Source organism: Danio rerio, chromosome 15, assembly GCF_052040795.2.
Source record: "Danio rerio strain M-AB ecotype USA chromosome 15, GRCz13ab, whole genome shotgun sequence".
In the NCBI taxonomy this organism is placed as follows: domain Eukaryota; kingdom Metazoa; phylum Chordata; class Actinopteri; order Cypriniformes; family Danionidae; genus Danio; species Danio rerio.
The window spans coordinates 35,997,634-36,025,511 of NC_141035.1; the positions used below are offsets into that span (position 1 = coordinate 35,997,634).

Genomic DNA, 27,878 nt, shown 5'->3' on the forward strand with positions numbered 1-27,878 from the left:
GTGTAAACACTAGATATGGCTATGCATGAAAATCCCAGTAGATCAGCAGTTACTGAAATACTCAGACCAGCCCATCTGGCACCAACAACCATGCCACGTTCAAAGTCACTTTAATCACCTTTCTGGTGCTCGGTTTGAACTGCAACATGATTATCTTGACCATGTATACATGCCTAAATGCATTGAGTTGCTGTCATGTGATTGGCTGATTTGAAATTTGCGTTAATTAGCAGTTGGACAGGTGTACCTAATAAAGTGGCCAGTGAGTGTATGTTGTTCTCTACTGTATCAAACAAAAATTGCCCTTGCTATATATATATATATATATATATATATATATATATATATATATATATATATATATATATATAAAAATTCTAACAGAACACACATCTTTTGAATGATAGGTTGCATATACAAGGATCTAAATACTTCCACAGCGAATTCCTTTTTTTCTCGAACTTTCTCTTTCGCTCACCCTCTCATCTAAAGAACCAAACCTTTTGTTTATCAAGGCCTCTACAGTTTTTGAGTGACCTGTTCTAAATCAGATCCTACAGCGAACCAGGTTTGAAGCCTTTGGCTCCAAAGAGACTTTCCTACGTCTGAAAGCCGTTTTGGGCTCGGCTTTGGTTTCATCGCCTCTTTGGGCAATCGATACATCAGGCTGTTTCTACCCTGGGAGTTTCTAATGGCAAGAACTCAAGTAACATTATATGCCTAACAGGGGCGGAGGAGGAGAAAACCAGGAGCCTGAGTCTCAAAGTGATGCTTCACTCTGCAATAAATCCAAGTGGCAAGACGACATAAAAGAGATACGAGCACGAAGGAAAAAAAACATTCAATGCAATGGCAGAAATCTTCAAAAGGAGAAGAGCAGAACAGCAGGACGCATTCTGAGCGCCACAGTGTCTGAAAGACACCACTTTTTCATCAGGGCAAACTAGGAGCAAATGTAGAGTCTGGAGGTGAGCGGTATGGACTTCATAGAGTCCGAGGTGCCATTCAACGACTAAAAGCTCCCGTCCCGCCGAGCACTCTGAGCGGCTGCAGTTCGGAGGAAGAGATGCTGAGGTAATGGCTTCCTTATGGACTCCCGGCGCAAGAGTGATGGGCTGACAGATGGTATGTTAAATATCTCCCGCCTCCGACTACAACATCGGGACCCTGACCTCTTTGAAAGGGAAGGCTTAACAAGGGACTCCGAAGGTCAGCGGGCTGTAATATGTCACTGGGATTTAAAGGGGAAGGCGATTGCGGTGTGTTTACATGAGCTGGGGTTACGCTATTTTCCGTCTGTGAAAGAAAAATGTGGGAAAAGGTAGGAATAATTTAACCCTATAAAAGCCTATCGTGTCACATTTGATACATTTCAATCTCCTTTAAATGATCAACTTGAAAACCATTTAGTAAACGCTCAAATGAAGAAATATAAATTTTTAAGTCTCCTCAACTGAATTCTTTACGTTCTTTGAACAAACATCTCTAAACATGTAGTTAAACCGTTTTTATGACCAAACTCAACACTGAGCTCGAAAATATGTCCACCTAGCTTACAATTTTAAACTGAGTTCACAATTTACAAGTTGGATCTTTATACAGTGCATAAGCCATTTTCTGTCAATTGATACTTTATTAGCAAATAAAATGACTTATAAATGTGTTATAAACTTTATTAGCAAATAAAATGACTTATAAATGTGTTATAAAAGACAGGTTAAGGTACATGTGTCTTTTTGCAGTCAGGTCTGTAATTGTTTTTACAGAACAAGTTTTATTTTTTAGAGTGATCAGGTCAAAGCGAAAGTATCAAATATGATACATTATTTGCTTTTATTAGGCTTTATATAGCATGTATTCATTATTGCGGTATGTTATGCCATTGAGGATTTAAAACTGCAGTGTAATGATCATAAGTATTTAAATATCTAGATACAGTTGAAGTCAGAACTATTAGCCTCCCTTTGAATTTCTTTTTTCTTTTTTAAATATTTCCTAAATGATGTTTAACAGAGCAAGGACATTTTCACAGTATGTCTGATAATATTGTTTTCTTCTGGAAAAAGTCTTATTTGTTTTGCTCAGCAAAAATAAAATAAGTATTAAATTTTTTAATAGTCATTTTAAGGTTAAAATGATTGCCCCCTATATATTTTTTTGATAGTCTACAGAACAAACCATCATTATACGATGACTTGCCTATTTAACCTGCATAGTTAAGTTGTTAATGTTAACCCTACCTAGTTAAGCCTAGTTCAGCCTAGTTAAGCCTTTAAATGTCACTTTAAGCTGTATAGAAGTGTCTTAAAAATATCTAGTAAAATATGAATTACTGTCATCATGGTAAAGATAAAATAAATATTAGAAATGAGTTATTAAAACTATTATGTCTAGAAATTGTTGAAAAAATCTTCTCTTAGTTAAACAGAAATTGGGGAAAAATAAACAGGGTGGCGAATAATTTAGGAGGGCTAATTATTCTGACTTTAACTGTATATATACGGCTCTTTAAATGTTTTGAAGCATCTGACATTTTGGTGAACAGACTTTCAGTGGATGGTCAGAAATATTTACTGTAAGTACTAATTTAAAACATCTTCATTGGTGTTCCTAAAGTCTTATAGATATAGATGAGGGTGAATTAAAGATGACAGATTTTTCATTTTGAGGTAATCTGTTTGAAAATCAATGTAAAAAAAAGAAATGAAATAGAAAAAAAAAAACTTACCTGAGAGCATAACAACATAACCAGTTCCACAACCGAGGTGCTTGATTTCATGCACACCAGACCTGGAGGAGAACAGAAAGGATAAACACAGAGATTCAGGATTACGCTTTGCCTTTTTCATAAACACAAAAACCAAAATATACTTTATAGTTTGTTTGTTTTTATATTTGCTTTTGTCTGTCATAACTATGTGCATTCAGCATTTGTGAGGGTTAGTCAGAGGCATGCCGTCCACATGGTTTCAGAAAAGCGTACAGTGCAGATGAGCTAAACATTCCCAAAATGCAACCATTCATTGTCACGCAGAAAGCCCGGCCAGTTCTGATGAGTTATGCTTTGCAATTGAGACTGAATGTCTCTGGTTGTCTGTTTATGGGGTTCATGGGGTCACAAATAATGTCTCTTGAGAGGTCAGAGGTCATCAGCTAAATGCCAGTATAAGATCAAAAGCAAAGGCCATATAGTCGAATTAGCATTTTTCTCAAATATTTTAGCACACAAAAACACTGTAAAAAAGTTATTGATTAACTTTAATTAAGAAAGTAAGCTAATGTGCTGATTAAATTTAATACGCGCAAAATTATAGTTACTAGTTACAATACAAACCCTAGGCTTACTGGTGTGTGTTGTCACTCACTTTCGAGGAAGTATTGTCATAACTGTATTTTTTAATTGTTTATATTATTTAGATTTACACTCACCGGCCACTTTATTAGGTACACCTGTCTAACTGCAAGTTAACGCAAATTTCTAATCAGCCAATCACATGACAGCAACGCAATGCACTTAGGCATGTAGACATGGTCAAGAAGATCTGCTGCAGTTCAAACCGAGTGTCAGAATGGAGAAGTAAGGTGATTTAAGTGACTTTGAATGTTGCATGTGACTTGGAATGGTTGTTGGTGCTAGACAGGCTGGTTTAAGTATGTCAGAAACTGCTGATCTACAGGGATTTCCATGCACAATTATCTCTAGGGTTCACAAAAAAATGGTCTGAAAAAGAGAAAATATCCAGTGAGCGGCATGTCTGTGGGAGCAAATGCCTTGTTGATGCCAGAGAGCAGAGAAGAATAGCAAGACTGGTTCGAGCTGATAGAAAGGCAACAATAACTCAAATAACCACTTGTTACAACTGAGGTCTGCAAAAGAGCAACTCTGAACGCACAACACATCCAACCTTGAGGAGGATGGGCTACAGCAGCAGAAGACCACTCCGGGTGCCACTCCTTTCAGCTAAGAACAGGAATCTGAAGCTACAATTCACACAGGCTCACCAAAATCAGACAATAGAAAATTAGAAAATCGTTGCCTGATTTCTGAAGCAACATTCGAATGGTAGGGTCAGAATTTGGCAACAACAACATAAAAACATGAATCCATCCTGCCTTGTATAAACAGTTCAGGCTGGTGATGTAATGGTGTGGAGGGATATTTTCTTGGCACACTTTGGTCTCATTAGAACCAATTGAGCATCGTGTCAACACCACAGCCTACCTGTTGCTGACCATGACTATCTCTTTATGACCACAGTGTGCCCATCTTCTGATGGCTACTTCTACCAGGATAACGTGCCGTGTCATAGAGAGTGAATCATCTCAGACTGGTTTCTTGAACATGACAATGAGATCACGGTACTCAAATGGCCTCCAAAGTCACCAGAGCTCAATCCAATAGAGCACCTTTGGAATGTGGTTGAACAGGAGATTTGCATCATGGATGTGCAGCTGACAAATCTGCTGCAACTGCGTGATGTTATCATGTCAATATAGACCAGAATATCTGAGGAATATGTCCAGTACCTTATTGATTCGATGCCACAAAGGATTAGGCAGTTCTGATGGCAAAAGGCGGTCCAACTCGATACTAGTAAGGTGTACCTAATAAAGTGGCCGGTGAGTATATATTGCTAATTGTTTATATTTAAATCGTTTGGTTTGTATTGTTCTGCTTGTCTTCTTTTGGTAATGGACCTAGTCTCTGGAAACAAAGTTAAATGATGGGTTTACTCATTTTTTAAGAGTCCACTTGACACTTTTAAGGCATCGAGTTTACTCGCTTTTTAAAGTGAAGTAACTAATCATCTTTTAAAGTGAAAAAAATGGACAAAAAAAATTAAGTTTCATTTCCTCATATAAGCATCCTTCTCTTACAATCAGATGTTGTTTTGAGTAAAATATGTTGTTCATTGAATATAAAGGACAGTTGGTTAACCTCGGTGATAAACAAGGTAATTGTAAATGACATGTGCAATCATTGCCAGGCATATAAGACAAACTTTCTCTCAAACAAACAAATACACACACACACACACACACACACACACATATGTGCACCTGCAATTCTATACAAACACAGCACACGCATCATGACCTTGTTTGCATGAGGCAGTAGAGTCAATGAGAAAGGACTTAAATCAGAATAAGATGTAGGAAACAGAGAGTACGCTCAGTTTGAATGTGGTTTAATGGGAAGTGGATGTGTATTTTCTATTGTACAGTACACCACCTGACAAGAGTCCAAGTTTTAGCAACAAAAAAATAATAACTTGACTTCTAGTTGATCAGTTGGTATCAAAAGTTGTTTATATGAAAGGCAAAGGCCTCTAGATGAAGCTTTTTCTACCAACATAAAATATGATCATGGCTTGATTTTTAATCATTTAATTGGGACAGTAAGGTCTGACTTAGTTTAGACAAAAGTCTTGTCACTTAACAAAAATAATGTACAGTATAGAATATAAAGTCATGGTGCAGTGCAAAAAGAATTAACATTGTGTAGGACTCCCATGAGCTAGGGGGACGGCATCCATACATCTCTGCAATGACTCTAATAATGTATTAATAAAGTCATCTTGAATGACAAAGAAAGCGTTTTTGCATGACTCCCAGGATCAAAAAACTGTATCCAAATATATAAATTGAAAACTGTAATCTTGAGTATTCTTTTAAAAATGTCCTGCTGTTGTTAATGCACAATGAATCGTGGGATGTTCAAGGCTATGAAGGATACACTGGTTGTATACTATATTACCGAGGAAATGAAGAACACATTTGGAGGCTTGATTTGAAAGGGTCTTCAAATTGAGACAAGCTTCATTGCGCCGTGATGATGCAAATGCCCTTCAAATCCATCCTTTATAGGATGCAGCCTCTAAAATGAGACACAGCTAATATGGACACAATCTTTGGTAAAACAATCCTGTATATTGAGCTTAAAACTGCGCTCCCTTCTGTTTGAGAACACTGCTTGTCTCGTTACCCACTTAAAAGTCCTTTTACCATGAATGATCGCTCCTAAACCATTCAGCCCATGAAGTTATGACCGTAATATTTCAGAGGCCAAGAGTTCAAGTCCCAGCAATCTCTCTGTCTCGTTTATGAGCGTGAGACGGAGTCGTTCAACCTCAAGTCAGGTGTCAGGCCTGACCTCAGGCTCACGCCGCTGGACAAACTAAATGCATTTCATTTAAACAGCGATTTCCAGTTAAGCCTCGCTGGCCTGAATGTGACATTGTCAAAGGACCAGAGCATCGCAGTCTTGGGCGGCCGGTTCTCACAAGAAGCGCAGTGTTTCATCCAGAGGCCTCGCTCTCAAGCTCCAAGTGTCGGGGAAGCTGTCCGAGGGGCGAACAGGGCATAATTGGTCGCAGTGAACGAGTGTCTGGAGGGGGGCCGGGCAGGGGCTTGACCCCTAATGCCGGGCCGAGTGATGGATGAAGGGTAATTATGAGTAAATAGGGCGCCTTTGCACTGAGCGAACAGTATTTCAGCTGTGAGATGTTGAGGAAGAGAGGAAGGGAAGGAGGTGGGAAAACAGACATGACTTCTTCTGGTCGTGGGACGGTGTTAACATACTGGACAAATGAAGGAGGGCTAAAGAGGCATCTGTGAGGAAGTTACTGTTATTGTATGTAGGTTGGTGTTTGTTTGAGTGACATTTTGAATTGAATGGTGGGAGAGAAGTTTGGTCTGAAGAGATCTTAGTTCACTTAAAGTATATGCATACTGTGTTGGGCAGTAGCGTCGCTACAAGTAATAAATCAAAGTAGTAAAGCTACAAGCTTAAATCCATTTTTCAGTAGTGTGGCGGTAGCGTTGCTACTTTCTACATCAAATAGCTTTTCAGTTGCAAAACTTTTTTTTGTCAAGTAGCGCAGTAGCGTCCACACAAGCTACATTTACAGATCGCAGATGATGGCGAGAATGAAGCAATAATGTTAATTTTGATGTTGTGCTCAAACAATATATTTTAGTAATTTATAGTAAGTACTATAATGTTTTTGAACTACACAAGAGTGAAATACTCAAATTAATTTGTTGTACTTTTATATATATTTAATTTTTCTCTACACAAATCGATTAAGTTAACTTAATTGTTTATTTTTAACAAATTTAAGTGGATTGAATATAAAACAATTAAGTTGAAAGCTAACGTTTTAAAGTAAATATAAGAAATACAAAAAAAGCTAAGTTATTAAGTAAGCATGTCCTAATCACACCCTACCACTAAACCCAAACATCGCAGAAAACAGTTTTACTTTCTAAAAAACTCATTTAAACGCTTTTTAAGGAATGAGGACATCATAAATGTTCTCATATTTCACCACTTGCTTGTAATATCTGTGTCATAATACAGATTTGTGTCCTGATGTGTCACAAAACATGTACCACTACACACATAAACATACAATATCAATTAATCGTGTCCAAAACAACTATTTGTGCGTGTACTATATTTATTTATTAAGCATATGTGATACACACAGTACAGACATTTAAATTATTTCTGATGCAATTATTCATTATATGGGCGACGCGGTGGCGCAGTAGGTAAGGTAAGGTCGCTGGTTTAAGCCTTGGCTGGGTCAGTTGGCGTTTCTGTGTGGAGTTTCCTTCGGGTGCTCAGATTTCCCCCACAGTCCAAAGACGTGGTACAGGTGAATTGGGTAGGCTAAATTGTCCGTCGTGTATAAGTGTGAATGAGCGTGTATGGATGTTCCCCAGAGGAGGGTTGCAACTGGAAGGGCATCCGCTGCGTAAAACATATGCTGGATAAGTTGGCAGTTCATTTTGTTGTGGCGACCTCAGATTAATAAAGGGACTAAGCCGAAAATAAAATGAATGAATATATAATTATATATAATTGAGCAATTTATTTAATGAGCAAGAACATATATTTTAAAAAGCAAGACTATATGCTTCAATGAACAGCTAATGCATACATGTAAATAACACACATACTTTTTTCTATGCTAGTCAAAAGAAAGACAATCAGCAGTTTTGGAATGACATGAAACTGAGTAAATAATGACAGAATTTAAATATTTTGGTAAACTACTCCTTTAGATTTGTTTAGGCTGTGGCAACCACCAACCACCCTTGCAACTGAATAGCAACGGGCTAAAAAAACACCCAGAACACCTCACTGTGATGCACTGACAATCAGCCAGAATTTGTTTAGGGAAATTAAATCTTACAAAACCAAAAGTCAAGGTTTGGTGTCATAGCAATGTTGAGTTTGCCCCTGCTGGAAAAATTTACAATTGCACCATATAAGAGCCAAAAAAATTATATACTATCAACTGATAAACTAGTTCATATCATATAAACTAGTAAGATTCATTTACTAGTAAGATCATGAAACTGACACCTTACGCCCATTTTCAGCAGGGAACTGAAACTGTGAAGCTTCCTACAGTGATGTGGACAGGATTAAGAATGCCAACAAAGTTAAAGACAGAAAGCTGGCTGTTACAATTCATAATAAAATGGCAGAGTTTGAGTCCAGGGCAGAATGTGTGTCAGAGTATTTCTTTCTGGAAATGGCTGCCTGAGCTGTAGACACACATATTTCCAGCGTGCTGTAATGTAGAGCTACATTAGTCTGAACAAACTGGCTTTGAGCGGTGTGGGGGACGAACAATGAGGCTGAGAGGTAAAAAAGCCACAAAACAGAGCTTGGAGTGTGGCAGAGCGACGTTGCCTTGCCATGTGAACCTTGTGAGAGTGTGTGTGTGTGTGTCCTACTGAATCTAGCTAGAGGAGGGAACTGTATTCCAAAAGTAGCTCTATGCACATTACTGTACATGTAAAAATAAAAGTGAAGTCTCTCATCTGCTCACCAAGAAGGCATTTGATTTGATTGCTCAAATGTACAGTAAAAACTATATCACTATTCATATTTTTATTATTTTAATCTTTTAAATTACAACCTAGTTCTTTAATTACAATGCAATCCTTCAAAAATCATTATGAATGCTAACACTCATATTTCATCAATGCTGAAAACAGCTGCTCAAAATTCCTAATTGTTGCATCTTCCTCCTGGATTTGTTAATGAATTTAAACATTTATTTGAAATTGATTCATATATATTTTTTAAATAGAGACATTATGAATGTCTAAAAATAAATATATTAATTCATATCTTATTATTTATGCATGTGCAGATCAATCTAACAAACTAAAACTAAACAAACTAAAACTATGACACAAGTAAATCTCGTAGATTAACATAAAAAAAAGCTACGAGTCGTGTCCACATCACCAACTCAAGTGTGCATTAAAATCTAATAATTCAATGGACTGCGATGGAATTCTGCTTATACTACATTATGCAAATTACATGATGAAAATGTCAAGATATACATTTTAATTTGCTTTATAAAAATATATGCTTTGCTACTTCATTTATTTAAGCTAATCAGGTTATTAAAAGCTAATTTGGTCACAGTTTATTTTAATGTACAATTCACATTATTAACAAGTCATTAACTAAGACTTTTATCTCAATAAACTACTAATGGTCTGTTTTTTTTAATAGTAAGGTAGTCATTGGGTTTAGGTATTTTGTAGGAGATTAGGGATGTAATAAGAACTAATAATCTGTAATAAGATGAAGATCATACTTTATAAGTGCTAATAGAAAGTAATTATCCCAATAATAGGCAAGTAAAAAGCCACAAGTAAATAGTGTGAATTGTCACTTAAATAAAGTGTTGCCACAAATTTTAACTTGATTAAATCTGTTTAACTAACATAAATTGAAATTACCCGAAAAGTTAATTAAATTCAACCCAAGACAGACACGATTATTTACAGCGTATGTACTGTATATATGTGTGTATAGACATTGTTTAGATGTTGTTTTTTGAAAAAAAAATTGTCAGCAGGGATCGAAATTGCGACCATTTTGGTAGCATATGCGCCCAAAATTTCATCTATGCGACCTTAAAAATATTTTTTTTCATCTATGCAACCTCAAAATGTTCAACACATGCGTGGAATTAGGAGGCATTCATGCATTAAGCATCTTTGCACCTAAAAAAAAAACCAAATGCAACGCTCAGATGACATTGCAGTAAACAAAGCCTGCAATGCCTGCCCCGCCTTCAAGCTCTTCTTATTGGCCCACTTCCCTAGAACAGAACACGAATGGATTGGTTGATATCAGCTGTCAATCACTCAGTTCCGATGACAGGGAGCTACAGCGGGAAAAATGTATAGTTCTGGATCTGAGAGAATGAAAACAACACTGACAGATTTAGTTTTAGAAACCACCTAAAGTTACAAATAATGGCAGATCTGATTAGTGATCATGGAATGAATGTCAATCCAGCATTTACACTTTTCGCAGAGTGGATAAAAGACTTCCAATGTTTAAAGTCCGCTATGAAAATGACTAAAGAATTCAATGTAAAGCCGGTGAGATGGAGTTTTCAGGTAACCGTGTACACATTTTAAGTACGAGATGTTCTAACATTATTTAATCCTTCATTTAATCGTCATGCTGTCAGTCGTGCAAATGACACCGCGTTCACCATTGCTAAAGAGCATGCATTCACGGAGATGAAACTAATAATGCAGCTCATCAAGACCGTTATTGCTATTAAGATGGCGTATGCAAATAATAAGTTATAAGTAATATGTCAAAATCATCTGTGCAATATCAGACACCTCTCACAGTTATTATTGTTAATTCAGTTCATCTCATTCATGTCAAGCAGTGTGTAGTGCCGGTGAGCGCATGCAGATTTTTGTTTATTTGTTAGTTGTGATTAGAGTGTATATATATAATAGAATCTGTTGATATAAAACGTGTAGTAACGGTGCTCATAATTTTAGGTGGGTGTGACAAAATTTTGTCTGCTGCGCCTACATTTTTGAAGTTAGGAGCACTGGTGCTACCAAGTAAAAAAGGTTTATTTTGAGCCCTCGTCAGGTTGTTGTTTCATTCTTCCACATCTCATCCAAAGCATTTTGTTTTGTTCTTAAATGTATGCTTGCATTCTACAACTTCCTATACGATCATGATAGATACGTTTAAAGGAAAGAGAAAAGTAAACAGAAAGAGATGCTGAACACACCTTCAATGAGCAGCTCTTGGCCGTGACTGCCCAGCAGAGTACGAGACAGGAACGGTGCAAAATCCACAAAGATCTCTCTCAACAGCGGCGCCACCTTCTCCAGTGCTCGCTCCAGTTTAGTAGTGATACTGTGTGATCAGACCAAAAAATCAAAAATAAATAAATTGTGATTAATCCTTAATAACCAGTAATATAAACCAAATCAGGGCAGCATAAAATACTAATAATAATCAAACATCTTGGGCTCCATTAAGTCAAGTTTATATACAATAAGATTATTATGCCTTTGAAAAAGCTCAGATGATAGTGTCAAGGTTTTGGAAGTTTCTGATTGGCTAATTTACAACATTTGAGTTAATTGGAGGCACAACTGTAGATTAGTATTTAAGGAAAACCGCAAACACACTGCTTCCTTGTGTGACAATATAGAAAAGTCAACAAGCCAGAATCAACATAAAAAAGCCAGATTTCAATTTGCTAAATTACACTCAATCCTATAGATAATTTGTGGGCAGAGATGAAAAAGCTTGCGTGAGCAAGACAGCCAACAAATCTGACTCAGTTACACCAATTCTGTCAGGAGGAATGGGCCAAAATTCCTTCAAACTATTGTGAGAAGCTTGTGGAAGAATACCCAATAAATTTGACCAAAGTTATATAGTTTAAAGGCAAAGCTAGAAAAAAAAAACATGACATGTATGTAAACTTTGACTAGAAATTAATAAAAAATTCTCCCAAAAAATTCTCTCATTATTCTAGCATTTGGGAAATGTAAATAATTTAGTAACGTTTAATATGATTTACCATTAGAGATTAAAAAATAAATAAAAAAGGTTATGTTCCTTTTATTAAAGTGTGTGTAAACTTCTAGTTTCAACTGTATATATATATATATATATATATATATATATATATATATATATATATATATATATATATATATATATATATATATATATATATACACACACACACACACACACACAGTTGAAAAGGCACTTCAGGGTTGCAAATAAAAAAAAATTGTATATAAAGATAAAGATGTTTAAATATATGAAGATATATAGTATAGCTATTTCATTGCACGACAACTAATCTATTGGGTTTTTTGGGCAAAAAAGAGAAATTATGGGGTAACACTTTACAATAAGGTTCATTAGTTAATGCATTTACTAACATGAACTAATCATGAACAACACAGCATTTATTAATCATAATTGAACATTTACTAATGCATTATTAACATCCAAGTCCATGCTTGTTAACATTAGTTAATGCACCATGAATTAACATGAACACAATGAACTACTGTATTTTCATTAACTAACGTTAACTAACATGAACAAATACAGTAGTAAATGTATTGTTCATTGTTTGTTCATGTTAGTAAAAGCATTAATTAACATTAACTAATGAACCTTATTGTAAAGTGTGACCAATTATGGTTTAATCTGTCATTATTAGGTTATTTTTAAATGTCACCTCTCCTGCTGTGCATAAACTAAGCTGTTGAATGGTCAGTGTAAGAGGTGGCTAGGCTGACCAAGCTTCAATTTTGATTTAATTATTTTCTAATCAGTTGCCAATTATGTCCTGAATATACCCCATAATGCATACTACAGTCCTTTTTTGTCTGGCTTTCTCGAATATCTCATCTGTTCGCCAAAAATTACTAATTATATCCCTGGGAATGTCTGACACTGGCGCATATACGCATTGTAATAGACATGCTAAGCACGAAAGCTTGACAGGCGTAGCAACAGTTACTAAGGAGGGCGGGGCTTAGCGAAGGGTCAATTCTGATGTCATTTTACTGTGTATTAATGACCAAGACATATTTAAAGTCTATTTAAGTCCACCGTTCCAAGTCCATACAAAAATTAGCATTTTAACCAATGCTAGACCTATAGGGCTAATATTATCAGTGTTGTTTTACCATATGTTTGAGAAATAAAAAATAATAATAGTCTGCTCATATTAAGCTTTATTTTACATCTACAGAATTGTGAGAAAGTCATAATCTTGATTTTAAGTAAAAAAATTGTGATTCTCATTTTAGCCAGAATCGTGCAGCCCTAGTGTGCCCTCTTCAATATGCAATATACCATTTTTTTTTGGAAATGTTTAAAAAAAAAAAAAGTATTATTTACCAACTGTTTTTACAGACCTCATTATTCCTAATGAATTTAGCAAACATAAAGAAATACCAGAGTGATACTTTATTTAAAAACTATAGTTCAATGCAGTATTATGAGGCTTGCAAACAATAATATATGCCGTACACTCCAAGATACTGAGCAAAACTCTGAGGGATTTTGTTGTATAAGTATGCAAATTTCCTCGGGTTTGCTTGTCTCGGTTGCAAATCTGACGATAATTAGATTGTAAGCTCTGAAAAACACTGCGCTTCCTTTTCAGTGTCTTTATTGAGAAAGATTCAACACTAAAAGCTATAGTGTGTCATGTGTGGAGGGGGAAAAAAAAAATCAAGAAAAACTAATGAGACACAGGCAGCGACAGTGAAAGCCATCTCTTGTCTTTGGGAGTGAGTGCAGGTTCGGCATCACAGCCTCTGCATCCAGACAGTTTCATCATTGACTTCACACTCCCAGTAAGTGCCGTCGGTTACTGCTGCCATGGCAACTGATTTGCGATTCCTGGTGTGCCAGAGGAGCCACTGAGTGTGTGTGTGTGTGTGTGTGTGTGTGTGAGAGAGACGCCTGTTTGGTTCCTTTTACATTTAGCAATATTTGACAACAGTGTTCATAATAGCACTAAAACACCCGCTCTTAACATCAAAAATACAATGTCCCGTGGGTCAAAATCCCAATTAGAAATCCCTACCAGTAAACAATTAACAAATTAAATTCAGGCCTAAGTAATTTTAGGTAGAGTTATGTATTACATATATTAATATCAGTCCACGTTTTGCATTTGAGATGTGCTGTATTTTGCTGTATATTTCACATTTTATTATAAAATTTACAGAATAATGTAAAATATGGCTAAATGGAAGTAAACAACCACTATTTTACATTATTATTACCACTATAAACACAACTGGGTATTCATTCATTCATTCATTCATTTTCTTGTTGGCTTAGTCCCTTTATTAATCCCGGGTCGCCACAGCGGAATGAACCGCCAACTTATCCAGCAAGTTTTTACGCAGCGGATGCCCTTCCAGCCGCAACCCAACAACTGGGTATTTTACTGGCTATTTAAATTCCCCTTAATCCACAACAAATGCTATAAATTTAACAGTGTTCAACAGTATTAATAATTTTGAGCTTCAGTGTTTTTGCATGTGTGTTTGTATAAATAGTGCATGCTTAATTAACAATTTCTACAGGATCCTCTACAATGAGGTATTTGTGCAAATCTATTTTGATTTTACATTAGATTATTCAGTAGTAAAGTAATTCAAAAAACATTAAGTTGTAATGCAATATCATTAATTAATTATCAAATCTAAGAAACCATACAAAACACAACATTTATTTTAATTTGTTGTAGAGCGTAAATATTTTTACATCACCACCTTTGAATTCAAATTCATTACTTTTTTTACTATTTTAGTGTTTAGTGTTATATTATGTTGTGTTTGGGGGCTACACTCTCATGTTAATGAATGCAACTAATTAATAAAATACATTTTGTAAAAATTCAGCAATATATCTTCTCCATTTTGATATAAAATTAATTTAAAAATATCTCTTCAGTTTTCAGAAAGGGTGTGCTTATTTAAGCAACACACTATATACTGTATAAATGTATATAAATTAGTATTAGTGTCGAGCCTAAAATTTTAAGCAAGCAACACTAAATTATTTAGCATTAGTGGTGACTAGGGCTGCTAAATATATCGTTTCAGCATTGATATCGCAATTGTCACATCGCAATGATATGCAATGTCCAGTTTGAGTTGACGAGGAGCTACAGAATTGTATTTTATCACTGTATTTATATGGACTTTATATAATGTATGCAAAAAAAACATTTCTTCAAATTGTGATCTTGTTTCTAGTCTAAATATCTACATTTCATAGCGAAAACAAGATTATTTCACTTACCCCACTGGCAGATAAACTAACTAAATCTCTCAATTTTCACTTATTTCTTTTCTACAGTGAAAACTAAACACTATTTTTACTTGGTCTAATTTTTTTTTTCGATATTTGGACAAGAACCAAGACAAAAAAAGTAAGAAAAGCTAAAACTACGCAGAAAACCCTCAAATAAAGCTATTCAAACAAAGGTGTAGAATTGGCATGGACGGAGGTGATGTGTCCCCACTCCCCACCAATATCTACCAATTACTAAAATGACCCTACCAATAATTTAATTGACTTCACAACAAAATATTGCTCTGTCAACCCTTAGTAACCTACTTGTGCACAAGGGGTTAATGTCAAGTTTGCTATAATACTATTAACTAAGGCTGTGCTATTTATCAAAATTATATTTCGGGATAAAACAGTTAGGTTGCACCACACATGTCTTAAAATTTCTTACATTCATACCTCTATAAAGCCAGGTTGCAGTAAAATCATGTTAAATTGACTTTTAAAGCATGGCACGTGATTCATTCATTGATATTTGTAATATTAAGTGTTTATTTTTATTGTTAAGTAATTTATTCATGTTTTTAAAAGCGCAAAAACAATTTGCGCAATGCATGCACTGTAGGGATAGACAGACAGACAGGTAGACAGGTAGGTAGGTACGTAGGTAGGTAGGTAGGTAGATGATAGATAGATAGATAGATAGATAGATAGATAGATAGATAGATAGATAGATAGATAGATAGATAGACAGACAGACAGACAGACAGACAGACAGACAGACAGACAGACAGACAGACAGACAGACAGACAGAGAGACAGATGATAGATAGATAGATAGATAGATAGATAGATAGATAGATAGACAGACAGACAGACAGACAGACAGACAGACAGACAGACAGACAGACAGACAGACAGACAGACAGACAGACAGAACAAAAGATACACAGAATAAATACAAAAGTGTAGAAATTGGACAGAGGGGATATGTCTCCCTCAATATCTGACAAATACTGAAAAATCCCTATTAATAATTCATCGACTTCAAAGTAAAATATTGCTTCATCAACCCTTAGTAACCTACTTGTGCACAAAGGGTTAAAGTCAAGTTTGGTATGAGTTCACTATGATACTATTAACCACGGCTCTGCAATTAATCAAAATTAAGTTTCGGGATAAAACAGTTAAATTGCACCACACATCTCTCAAAACTTCTCGCCATTCATACCAGATTGCAGTAAAATCATGTAAATTGACTTTTGCATTATGGGACGTGATTTATTAATTGTTATTTGTATTATTAAGTGTTTATTTTAAATTATTGAGTAATTTATTCATGTTTTCAAAAGCACAAAAACAATTTGCGCAATGCATGCGATCTAGGGATGCATGTTCTCACCAATGTCAGGAGCGAATCTACGCCCTTGTATTCAAACCATCTTCTGAAATAGTAATTAAATCGCAATATTTATCACAGAAAAATGCAAAACCAGATTTTTCCAAAATCGTGCAGCCCAAGTGGTGACTATCAGAGTATTTGTGCAGTCAAAATGTGTGTAAATACTGAAAAATGTAGAGCTGAAGAGAAGGCTTTTTTGAAGAAAGGTTTGCTGTGATTTGCCTTTGTGTTTCCAATCTATGGAGGTCCCCAGTTGGATGTCCCCACATGCAATGTTTTGATGCCATTTTATGCTTTTTCTTTCTTCAAAATAACCAGAAACACTGGTCCCCTCTTGGTCGATGTAGATTGACTGTTCCCTCTTAGCAACACAGGTATATACGTGTGTATGTGTGAGTGTGTAAGCCCCTGGAGAGCCACACACACACACACACACACACTTTCTTTCTCCAGTGTAGTCAGACGGTGGCGTGTCTGTGAGATGTCTGTCACAAAGCATTAGACGAGGTGAAGGGATGGAGCCAAGGTCAGCACGGTTTCCACACACTCCCCAAAACACCTCCACGCACTGATTTCTCTGCATTAGCGATCGCAAAGCCCCCTCTGACAGCTCAAATGCACACATACACACACCATGCACCCTGGCCAGAGAGAGCGGACAGGCGGTGTGTAAGGCATGTAGAGCTTTGTTTGCCGCAACCACCACAATAATAAAATGGAAAATGATTGTTGCCCATTGCCCTAAACAAAGAAAAGGGACATTGTCTGTAAATATAAAATCAAGACTGAGTGTGGACCCCCTCTTGTGGTGGTGATTATAAAAACACTGGATAGATAGATAGATAGATAGATAGATAGATAGATAGATAGATAGATAGATAGATAGATAGATAGATAGATAGATAGATAGATAGATAGATAGATAGATAGATAGATAATGGATAGATAGATAGATAGATAGATAGATAGATAGATAGATAGATAGATAGATAGATAGATAGATAGATAGATAGATGGATAGATGGATAGATGGATAGATAGATAGATAGATAGATAGATAGATAGATAGATAGATAGATAGATAGATAGATAGATAGATAGATAGATAGATATAGAGAGAGACAGACAGACAGACAGACAGACAGACAGACAGACAGACAGACAGACAGACAGACAGACAGACAGACAGACAGACAGACAGACAGACAGACAGACAGACAGACAGACAGACAGACAGACAGATAGATAGATAGATAGATAGATAGATAGATAGATAGATAGATAGATAGATAGATAGATAGATAGAGAGAGACAGACAGGTAGATAGATAGATAGATAGATAGATAGATAGATAGATAGATAGATAGATAGATAGATAGATAGAGAGATAGAGATAGATAGATAGATAGATAGATAGATAGATAGATAGATAGATAGATAGATAGATAGATAGATAGATAGATAGATAGATAGATAGATAGATAGATAGATAGATAGATAGATAGATTTTAACAGTTTAACATATTTATATGCATTAAGATAACATAAGATAGCACACAGCTAACATGTTTTGAGATTGCTAGAATGTTGGTAGTATAATTGAACACATTGCTAGCATGATTTAGCACATTGCTAGCTTGATTCAATCTAGCCTAGCGTGATTAACAAACTCACGCTAAAAAAAATTGAGGAAATATTATCTACTCACAAACAGTAAAATTACAGAATTATAGCTACATGGTATTTGAAGATGCTATATTTAATTTGAATGCAAATGGAGACATTGAGGTTCAACAAAGAGGTGTTAGCGATTACCAACAAAACACTGGAAAATATTTTTTTCTAGAGAAGTTGGATGATGAAAATCATGTATGGTTAAACTGAATTAAATTCATGTTATGGGTGGAAATAATTGAATTATAGTTATAATTCATCTACAATTCTTTTAATTTAATGACAAAAAGGTAAGTGGCCTTAACTAAAATGTACTTACACAGGAATTAATAGTTTGTTATAATGTACTTATTGTGTAAATACATGTATTTACTGTGTACTTATGCTTGATTAAATACCTGTATGTAATTAAATCTGTAATTAACTTCTGTAATCACATTTGTAAATACACTGCTGACCATCCCTTACACCTTAACCCACCCTTAAACCTACCCACACCACCAAACCTGTCCATAACCCAACCCCTATCCCAACTGAAGAGCACCACAAGTGTTCTCAAATACATTATGAACACAGTAAGTACATTGTATTAATTTTTTGATGCAAGTACATAGTAGTTAGGGAAACTTAATATAAAGTTGGACCACAAAAAGCTATAATATTTTGTTGATACAATATACAAATCCCAAAAAAATGTAAATATGTGTAGCTACATATGAATTTAAACATCAGAACAAATATTCATTTCAAATGTACAAACATGCAGAGACTCTGCTTTACCTCATGTTCTCCATGGTGTCCTCAGGCATCGGGGCCACAGTCTGAACCGCAGGCAGATTCTTACTGGTAGCTCCATTCACAAAGCTGGCAGAAGAGGAAGAGGACGTGTCTGTGGCTCCTGTGAGACGACCAGAGAGATGTGACAGGTTAAAAACATACTGTTTACTAAATTAATCCTACTGACTTTAACGTACTGTTTATTAAATTAATCCTACTGACTTTCTTTTTTAATGACTTTAAATAAAATCTCATATACTTTCTTACTTTCTTTGGTTTTTATAAATGTGAGTTTTGGTTTTTATTTTTTTATGACATTGAATACACTGATACTGACAAACAACTTTCCAAAAAAAAGTAACAACTCTATTTTTATTTAAATACATTTATAATATTTAGATGTGGCAGCACGGTGGCGCAGTGGGTAGCGCTCTCGCCTCACAGCAAGAAGGTCGCTGGTTTGAGCCTCTCCTAGGTCAGTTGGCATTTCTGTGTGGAGTTTGCATGTTCTCCCTGTTTTCGCGTGGGTTTCCCCCGAGTGCTCAGGTTTCCCCCACAAGTCCAAAGACATGCACTATAGGTCAACTGGGTAAGCTATATTGTCCGTAGTGTATGTGTGTGAATGGGAGTGTATGGGTGTTTCCTAGTGCTGAGTTGCAGCTGGAAGGGCATCCGCTGCGTAAAAACATATGCTGAAAAAGTTGGCGGTTCATTCAGCTGTGGTGACCTTAGATTAATAAAGGGACTAAGACGAAAAATAAAATTAATTAATTAATTATTTAGAAGTTATGGAGAGAAAAAGTGCAGACACTGGATAGATAAACCTCTCTAGTAAACATGTCGATTGTCAAATGTAGTATACTTTTTTAAACTGTATGCTGTGTTTGACTGTGCAAATGCATCTACAATATACAAAAAAAGGAAAAATAGGTATGCTTCTGCCATCATCTTTAAGGAAAAACTAGGATATTTAGGCCTTTTGGCAATTCACTAACAGAATTAAGGAGGGCATAATTTTTTTTTAGTGCAAGTTTTTGAAAACATATCAGTGTTAATTAAATGTTTAATAAATAATTATTTAAAATCAGCATTTTAGAATGATTTCCAAATGATCATGTGACAATTAATGATGTTCCAAAAGTAGCTTTGGCATCATAGGGATACATTTCAATGTTTTATTTTTTATTAATTGTTTTGTTCACTTGTTTTAGAATAAATGTCTATTGATGCTTGTTGTTAGGCAACCTTGGCTTTTCAGAAAGGCGCCATTTATAAATAAAATTAATTATTATTATTATTATTATTATTATTATTTATTATAATAAAAAGTAGTTTTTTCTAATTGTAGTAATATTTAAAAATATTACCACTTTTATTGTGATTTTGGTCTAATGAATGCAGATTTGGCATTCATAAGTTTGGATGTTCATTAGTGGAGTTTGCTTGTTCTCCTTGCGTTCGCATGGGTTTGTCTCCGCGTGCTCTGGTTTTCCCCACAAGTCAAAAAACATACGCTATAGATGAATTGGGTAAGCTCAAATTGTCTGTAGTGTACGTGTCTAAATGAGTAAGGATGTTTCCCAGTGATGGGTTGCAGCTGGAAGGGCATACGCTGCGTAAAACGTGCTGGATAAGTTGGCAGTTCATTCCAATAGAGGGACTAAGCCGAAAAGAAAATGAATAAATGAATGAATGAATAATGATAATAATAATAATAATAATAATAATAATAATATATAATGTATACATTAATACAACTCCCCTAGTTTTTGAATCCATTTTTGAATTGATTCAATCAATCTTTGGGTCTGGCGGGAACACTTTTAGCTTAGCTTAGCTTAGCGTAGATCACTGAATCGGATAAGACCATTAGCATTTGAAGAATGACTAAAAGTTTAGATAATTTTCCTATTTAAAGCTTGACTCTTCTGTAGTTACAGTAATCACCAACCATCAACCATATTTTCCTTTAAAAACATAAAATCACTTACAAAAGGCTAACAAATATTCTAATCTCATATATAAATCATATAAATAAATAAATAAATAAATAAATAAACAAATAACGAGGCTATTTATTTAGAAACTACATTTATTATTTATTAGGAAATGAAAAAAATCCTACTTTAATAATGATAATAATAATAATAATTATTATTATTATTATTACTATTTTTTATTGTTATTATTATTATTATTATTATTATTATTATTAAGTAGGATATTGTTTATTTATTTATTTGTTTTTTGTTTAATTAAAAGTCTACTTTTACAATTTGACACATTCAAGCCGCTGCAGAAATGTTCCAACAGGACCAACAGGCCCAGGTCATATACTTTACAGATACTTAATAAATAACCTACTATATATTAAAACCATTAATGTATGAAAATGTAGAAATATACTGGCATAATAATTATAAAGGAACGTTACAACCACTATGGCTCCAGCAGGCACAATTTTAGCAGGTAATGACATACATAACCACAGGAACCCTTGCTTTGAGAAACAGATCTTTCCATTACTCTGGCTTCCCCCTGAGAAAGTGAAGCTCCATCTTCCATTGCTCTTCGCTCTCTCCCTCTGTCAAAAGCACAGTGTCCACACAGCGGACTGTGCAGCGGGAGCTTCTGATAGATACATCACAGCAATGGACTGTCATCCTGTGAAACCACAAGCTGTCACGGCACATCTGAGGATAGGAAATCTATTACGCAGCCATCAATCGCTGTGTCAGAGATGAGTGTCCACCCATAAGCAAATACACCAAGATGAGGGGAAACGTCAAGAGGGACATTCTGATGGATTTGGCTGGAAGCGCAGCTTGGCCTGATTCAACCTCAATCCAAATCAACGTCCCTCGTGCATTCTAATCAGATCTCAATGAGGTAGATTATGGACAATGGGGACTAAAAGCCTGTCTTAAGGATAAAGGGATATATACAGTATTTGTGTTCTTAAAATATACCGTACATTGCAATTAAAAAAATTGGCATAAAATTTTATTTTACATTTTTTATCTCATAGAAAAAAACAACAACTAAATGTGATTTTAAGAATCCTGAAAAAAAAGTAAAATAATATATAATAAAAAAATCATTGAATAATTGAAATTATTAAACTTTTTAGTAGCAAATGAGCATTTAAGATATTTTTGAAGGAAAAATTAAGCAGAATTTTTTTTATTTAATATTACATAATAAAAAATATTCTGTGATATATTTTTAAAAAATATTCATGTAATATTTTACATTATTTACTGTATTATGTAATATTTAACATTAATCTACTGTATTATGTAATATTTTACATGATTTGTTTTCACTGTAATTTTTATCAAATGAATGCAGATTTGGTGATTAAATGTGACATGCCTGATGACAATGTAATACATTTTATTTTAAAACGTAATAAGTAGTACATTTTATTTGTTTGTTTGTGTGTGTTTGTGTGTGTATTAGGCATGGGACGATAACTGTTTTCAAAGTATACCGCAGATTGGAAGAGTCAAGGTTTTAAACCCTCCAAAATTTTCTGCAATACAACTCCTAGGGCTGGGCCCATAAACGATATTATATCGAATCACAATAAAATTTATGTCAATAACAATAATGAGCTCTGCACTTTTTGACTCTATAATTATATAAGAGCCAATCACACAGCAGAAATGTGCAACAATGGGAAATCAAAAAGTGTGTCGATATTAGAAAATGTATCGGCTGAAAATATGTTATGCCAATTAATGGACCCTCTAATTTTTGTGGCTTCAGTCATTGTTAGGTTACTCTTTAAATCTGAAAGCATTAACAACTTATATCGAAATATATATATCATTATTGTTCAATACGAAAAATATTATTGAGATTGCATTTTTGCCATATCGCCTAGCCCTACTACAGTATATGTACGATTTTTTTTATTTACGTTTTTTTTAAGACAACAGTATCTTCAGCAGGAAAGATATCCAAAAATGCCGTTTTAAATTGTAATGAAATCTGTGTTTTAAAACCAAACGAAGACAGCAGAAGTTAACGATTTATTTTCATTATTTAGCCTGGAATGTTTACTGTTCCTAAATATTTTAAATGCTTCTCAATAAAAAATATTGTGTTCAAAGGGGTAATAGGTTTTGTTTTTGAAACAGAGAAAAAAAAAAATTAAACGCTTCTAAAATAAAATATATTGTGTTTAAAGGGGAAATAGTGTTTGTTTTTCAACCAGAAAAACTTTTAAATGCTTCTTAAAATAAAATATATTATGTTCAAAGGGGTAATAGTTTTTCTTTTTGACCCAGACAAAAATTGTAAATGTTTCTCAAAATAAATTTTTTTGTGTTTAAAGGGGAAATAGTTTTTGTCTTTGACCCAATCAAATATTTTTAGAGCAGTGATCACAATAGCATGAAATAGTGAAACAGTGATATTTTTATCTAGGATTATCATACCGTCATAATCTTTTACCAGCCTATGCCTAGTGTGTGTACATGTTTTTGTGACATATCAGGAAACATCATGACATAGGTATGACACATGTATTACAAGAAGATGGTGAAATATGAGGACATTGCCGTTTAGAGGTAGAGGAATAGAAAATACAGTTTAAAAACAATGGAAACATATGTAATGTCCCCACAATTCACAAAAACAAACATACAGTATATGTGAATTTTGACATTTGTCATTTTGACATTTTTGTAAAAAAATTACTATACTTAATTAATACTGGCAGTTCATTCAGCTTTGGTGACACCAGATCAATAAAGGGACTTTACACTAAAATATTATTTACAAACATTGTTTTGTGGTTTTGTTATTGCATGCAATAAGCACTGCAATGCAAAGCCACAACAAAGTAAATAACGTAGTGATTAGTGTTAGAAAATCACATCAAACTGATTTACTTTCACCTTAGGGGTCCCTTCGGCTGTTTTGAACCCTAAATACCCGAACTTTTATATTGTCAATCATTTTAAAATTGGTATAACATGTATTTTCAACGAATCCCACATAATGAAACATTTGGCTTTAGACTTAAATGTCCTGCCTGGAGCAAAAAAACATTCACGCATTCACACACAATAGGTGTATATAGCATCTCTAGTATCAACAGCAAAATCTATAGTGTTCATAGTGTGCAGCCTAAGGGGAACACTTGAAACGCAAGCTCCACATAGTTTCCATGTGGCCGCCTAATAACCTTGAAATTTCATACAGATCATATCTTCATGTGAATGCAGTCATTATGGATCCATGACATTCTCTGTTGTGGTGCAATAGTGTGTCTGAGAAAGAAAGGTATAGCAAGGAGGGCCCTCTAGTGGACGCAGTTTCTCGATGAAACCAAATCTAATTTCCTGAGCCCGAAATGGGTTTTTAGGAATGACATCTTTAATTATTCTAAGAACAGCCGAGCACACATTTCTGTGGAAATTCAGTTAAGGACTTGCAAATTAATGTCTCATTAGCAGCACAGAGAGCAGTTATATCTACTTTTAGGGAGAAACTCTCTGTTCTTAAAGGGATAGTTCACCAAAATAATGAAAACATGCTGTTAGTTTATTCGCCCTCATATCATCCAAGATGTAGATGACTGTTTTTTTGTTTTGTTTTTCTAGATAAGTGTACATTTTATCATAAGCAAAAACTGTGGCCATTGATGATTTGTGAGATGCAAGTCAACTACCATTACTTAGAGAGTATCTAAACAAACCAGTTTTGTTATATAGATATTGAAATTATACAATTTGTATCATATATGCATATATTTTGTAATTAAATATCAATAAACATTTTCTCAAATACGTCCATGCCTGTGTGTATTCATATATACATAATAATATACACAGTACACACACTTATATTATGTCATTTATTCATTTTTCTTCGGCTTAGTCCCTTTATTCATAAAGGGGTCGCCACAGTGGAATGAACCACCAACTTATCCAGCATATGTTTTACAGGGCATCCGCTGTGTAAAACATATGCTGGATAAGTTGCCAGTTCATTCCACTGTGGCGACCCCTAATGAATAAAGGGACTAAGCTGAAAAGAAAATGAAGGAATGAATGTACAGCATGTATTTGGACTGTGGGGGAAACCAGAGCACCCGGAGGAAACCCACGTGAACATGGGGAGAACATGCAAACTCCATACAGAAATGCCAACTGGCCCAGAAGGGACTTGAACCAGCAACCTTCTTGAGATAAGTGTTAACCACTGAGCCACCATGTTGCCCTATATTATGTCAAAACCAACTATTTAGGATGCAATTAATCAAAATTAATAAATTTTTAATATTCATGGCTCCTGAAAATACATTCAAGTAATATATCGACAAACCAATGGTCTGTGCTAGAAACTAAACACTATTTAGAGTATTACCAAGGTTTAAAATAAACACAAATTTTAGTAAAATCAACTGAAGTTGAAAGACGACTACACTGAAAAAAATGATTCAAAGATGATTCCCTAGATTAACTTTTTAAGTTAAGTGGTTGTAAACAATTTACTTAGGCTGAATTTAAACAAACAAATTAAGTTAGTACACATTACACATTCAACCCATGTGGCAAAAGAAGCCACAAGTAGGCGCGGCCAACCGTCGCCATTTTGTTCGCTTGCATCGCACTCAATGTGGGATACCAAACAAGGGCAAAGAGGCGGAGACTGAGCGGAGCTACAGACACCTGCTGGCATTTTGCTTGGACCTGGCTTAGACACACTTTACTTTGGGAGAATACTTTATACTTTATTACCTGCGATTCATTTGTGTTCTGACCACATGAGCTTGGTTGTACACTATATCAATAAAGTGTTTAGACTTTTAAAAATACTGTAGTAATACATTGAGCCACTAAGTCTTGTTCTTATGACGTTTTTCAACAGGAGGAAAACGCAAATTACTTCCAAACCCTTCAGATATAGTCTGTGTTATTAAATACAAGACTATTGATGAAATCCAGTCTAACATTGTATGACAACGCTTCAGATGACTATTCTAGAGCCTACAGCTAATCAATCCGTCAGATTCTGGAGTGCATTACAGCTCTAAATATAAATATAAACGATAAATAATCTTAAATAAAACAAATACATATATAGAGACAGTATATAAGTATATAACTTTACTCACATGGGAAACGGAGGCCACGTAAATGGTTTGTGAGCACAATTAAGTGCACACAGCATGCCATGCCATAAGATAATTGTATAGGAAACAAGTCCAAAAGGCAGTTGACTATGTAAAGCCACATAAAACAACACAGAAATAGATAAATCTGCCGAGATCAGTGGCTAATCTGCAGGATTCAGCTGAGGTGTAGTGACGGCGATCAACGAGACCAAGCTGTCATTCAAGAGGCCACTCCCTTAATTATGCAAACTTAATATTACTTAGTATAAAGGAAACGGATGAGTTCTAAAAAAAAATTCACCCCCCTCACAGTTGTCATGAAGGGTTCTATTAGCTGTATTAACCAAAATCTTTTTTTGTACCAGGCTGTAAACACCTTTTTTTCTGCTGTAAAGTTGGCCATTCTAACAGTGGGCTCAATTGAAATTTGCTCTATTATGGAGCCAGGAGCGGCCACGACTAGCGGAATTTCGGATGAATTGCAGTTTTTGTTACTTCCGTATTGGCTTCCCGAGGGAGAGCGGGAGGTTGCCGCTTGGTGGTCGGCCATCTTGGATCCAACTTTTGTTTTTTCAATAGGAAGAGAGTCATTTGACACATACATAACACAGACAACATAACTCTTTCATGAGTTACTTATAAGTTTCTGAACACTAATAAAATGCAACCTGCAATGCACGTAGCTGTGCATTGAAGGATTCGGATTTCTGTTTTCAGTCCATCTCATTATGGACCAACGTTTATCCTTTTCATCATCCTGTTTCTCAGTATTTAACTGTGAATTGATTTTAATTAATGAATAAGTTAACACATTGCTTAATATAAGAATGTTCAGTGCATTTGTCTCTTTATACCTATTTTCAGGAGCCAGCAAACTAGGTCAGAGGTCATGGAGACCTTGAATGGACTTGAGGGCTGAGGACTGGAAACAACTGTTTCTATTGTTATTTCTATGAGTTAATACTGTCTAAAATGTCTAAAGTGATTTTGCTATTTTTACGGTTAAATCTTTTAAAGTGATTCTACTTTTTATTCAAGATAGACTTTGTGTAGTAAGAATATAACTGCCTGAATGTAGATTATACCAGTTTTTAACCAGTTTCGATAAAGATGGCTGACAGTACAGTCAGCCTTGGATAAGAAACAGATTATACTTTGTGTGTGTGTGTTCTATTTGATTGTTGATCCATTTCACAGGTCTGGAGTCAGCTCTAATCAGTCTAAAGGATGTCTGACGTTTATGTTTAGATATTGTTCAGAATTGTACGCACGAACCCCACATAGAAATGTTCCTAGTCTATCTGTGTTTTAACCAATCAGGTTAGAACACTTATATGTATGACGCAGTTAATGACGTTATGTGAGAGTATAATTGTTATTGATTGATGATTGTAAGCAGAGCGGCCTAGGAACTCATTGCGAGTGTTGAAGCTGGCTTCTATGAATGAAACTGCAAACTATCTTCAGTAAACTTGATTTATTTATTTAAATCTCTGACTCCGGCTCTTCTTCATCTATCAGACTGGTCATTCTTTGGGTTAAACTGTAAACTATCCCTACAGCATTTATACTTCTACGCACTGTTTCTGTTGTTCTGCAATAACACTTCCGAAACGCTAGTGGGCAGTGAGTTGTTAAGTTCCTCTGTGTCGAGTTTCTTCGTTGGTGTTTTGTTTTTTTCTGAATGTTTCCTTAATGTACAAGTAGCTCAACCTCGCTCATTTTGAGGCAGGAAC

General features: G+C 35.0%; 1 protein-coding gene and 1 long non-coding RNA gene across 10 annotated transcripts in view; one reads left to right on the forward strand and one right to left on the reverse strand.

Moving 5' to 3' along the window:
• The window catches only part of nbeab (neurobeachin b), a 569,044-nt gene that overhangs the window by 264,210 nt on the left and 276,956 nt on the right, over positions 1-27,878 (reverse strand). For all 8 annotated transcript variants that reach the window (XM_087284306.1, XM_087284305.1, XM_087284304.1 and 5 more), the window contains exons 31-33: positions 19,014-19,131; positions 11,094-11,221; positions 2,729-2,790 (exon numbers count right to left, since the gene is read on the reverse strand). In XM_087284306.1, coding sequence (XP_087140432.1) covers positions 2,729-2,790; positions 11,094-11,221; positions 19,014-19,131 — 308 coding nt within the window. The remainder of the gene's footprint in view (positions 1-2,728; positions 2,791-11,093; positions 11,222-19,013; positions 19,132-27,878) is intronic.
• LOC147840669 (uncharacterized) lies at positions 776-27,630 on the forward strand. Of its 2 annotated transcripts, none has more exons than XR_015509672.1 (3): positions 776-1,321; positions 19,039-19,159; positions 27,007-27,630. It is a non-coding gene; the product is annotated as an uncharacterized LOC147840669 (long non-coding RNA). The 2 variants fall into 2 exon arrangements; XR_015509673.1 differs by having other exon boundaries at positions 776-1,125.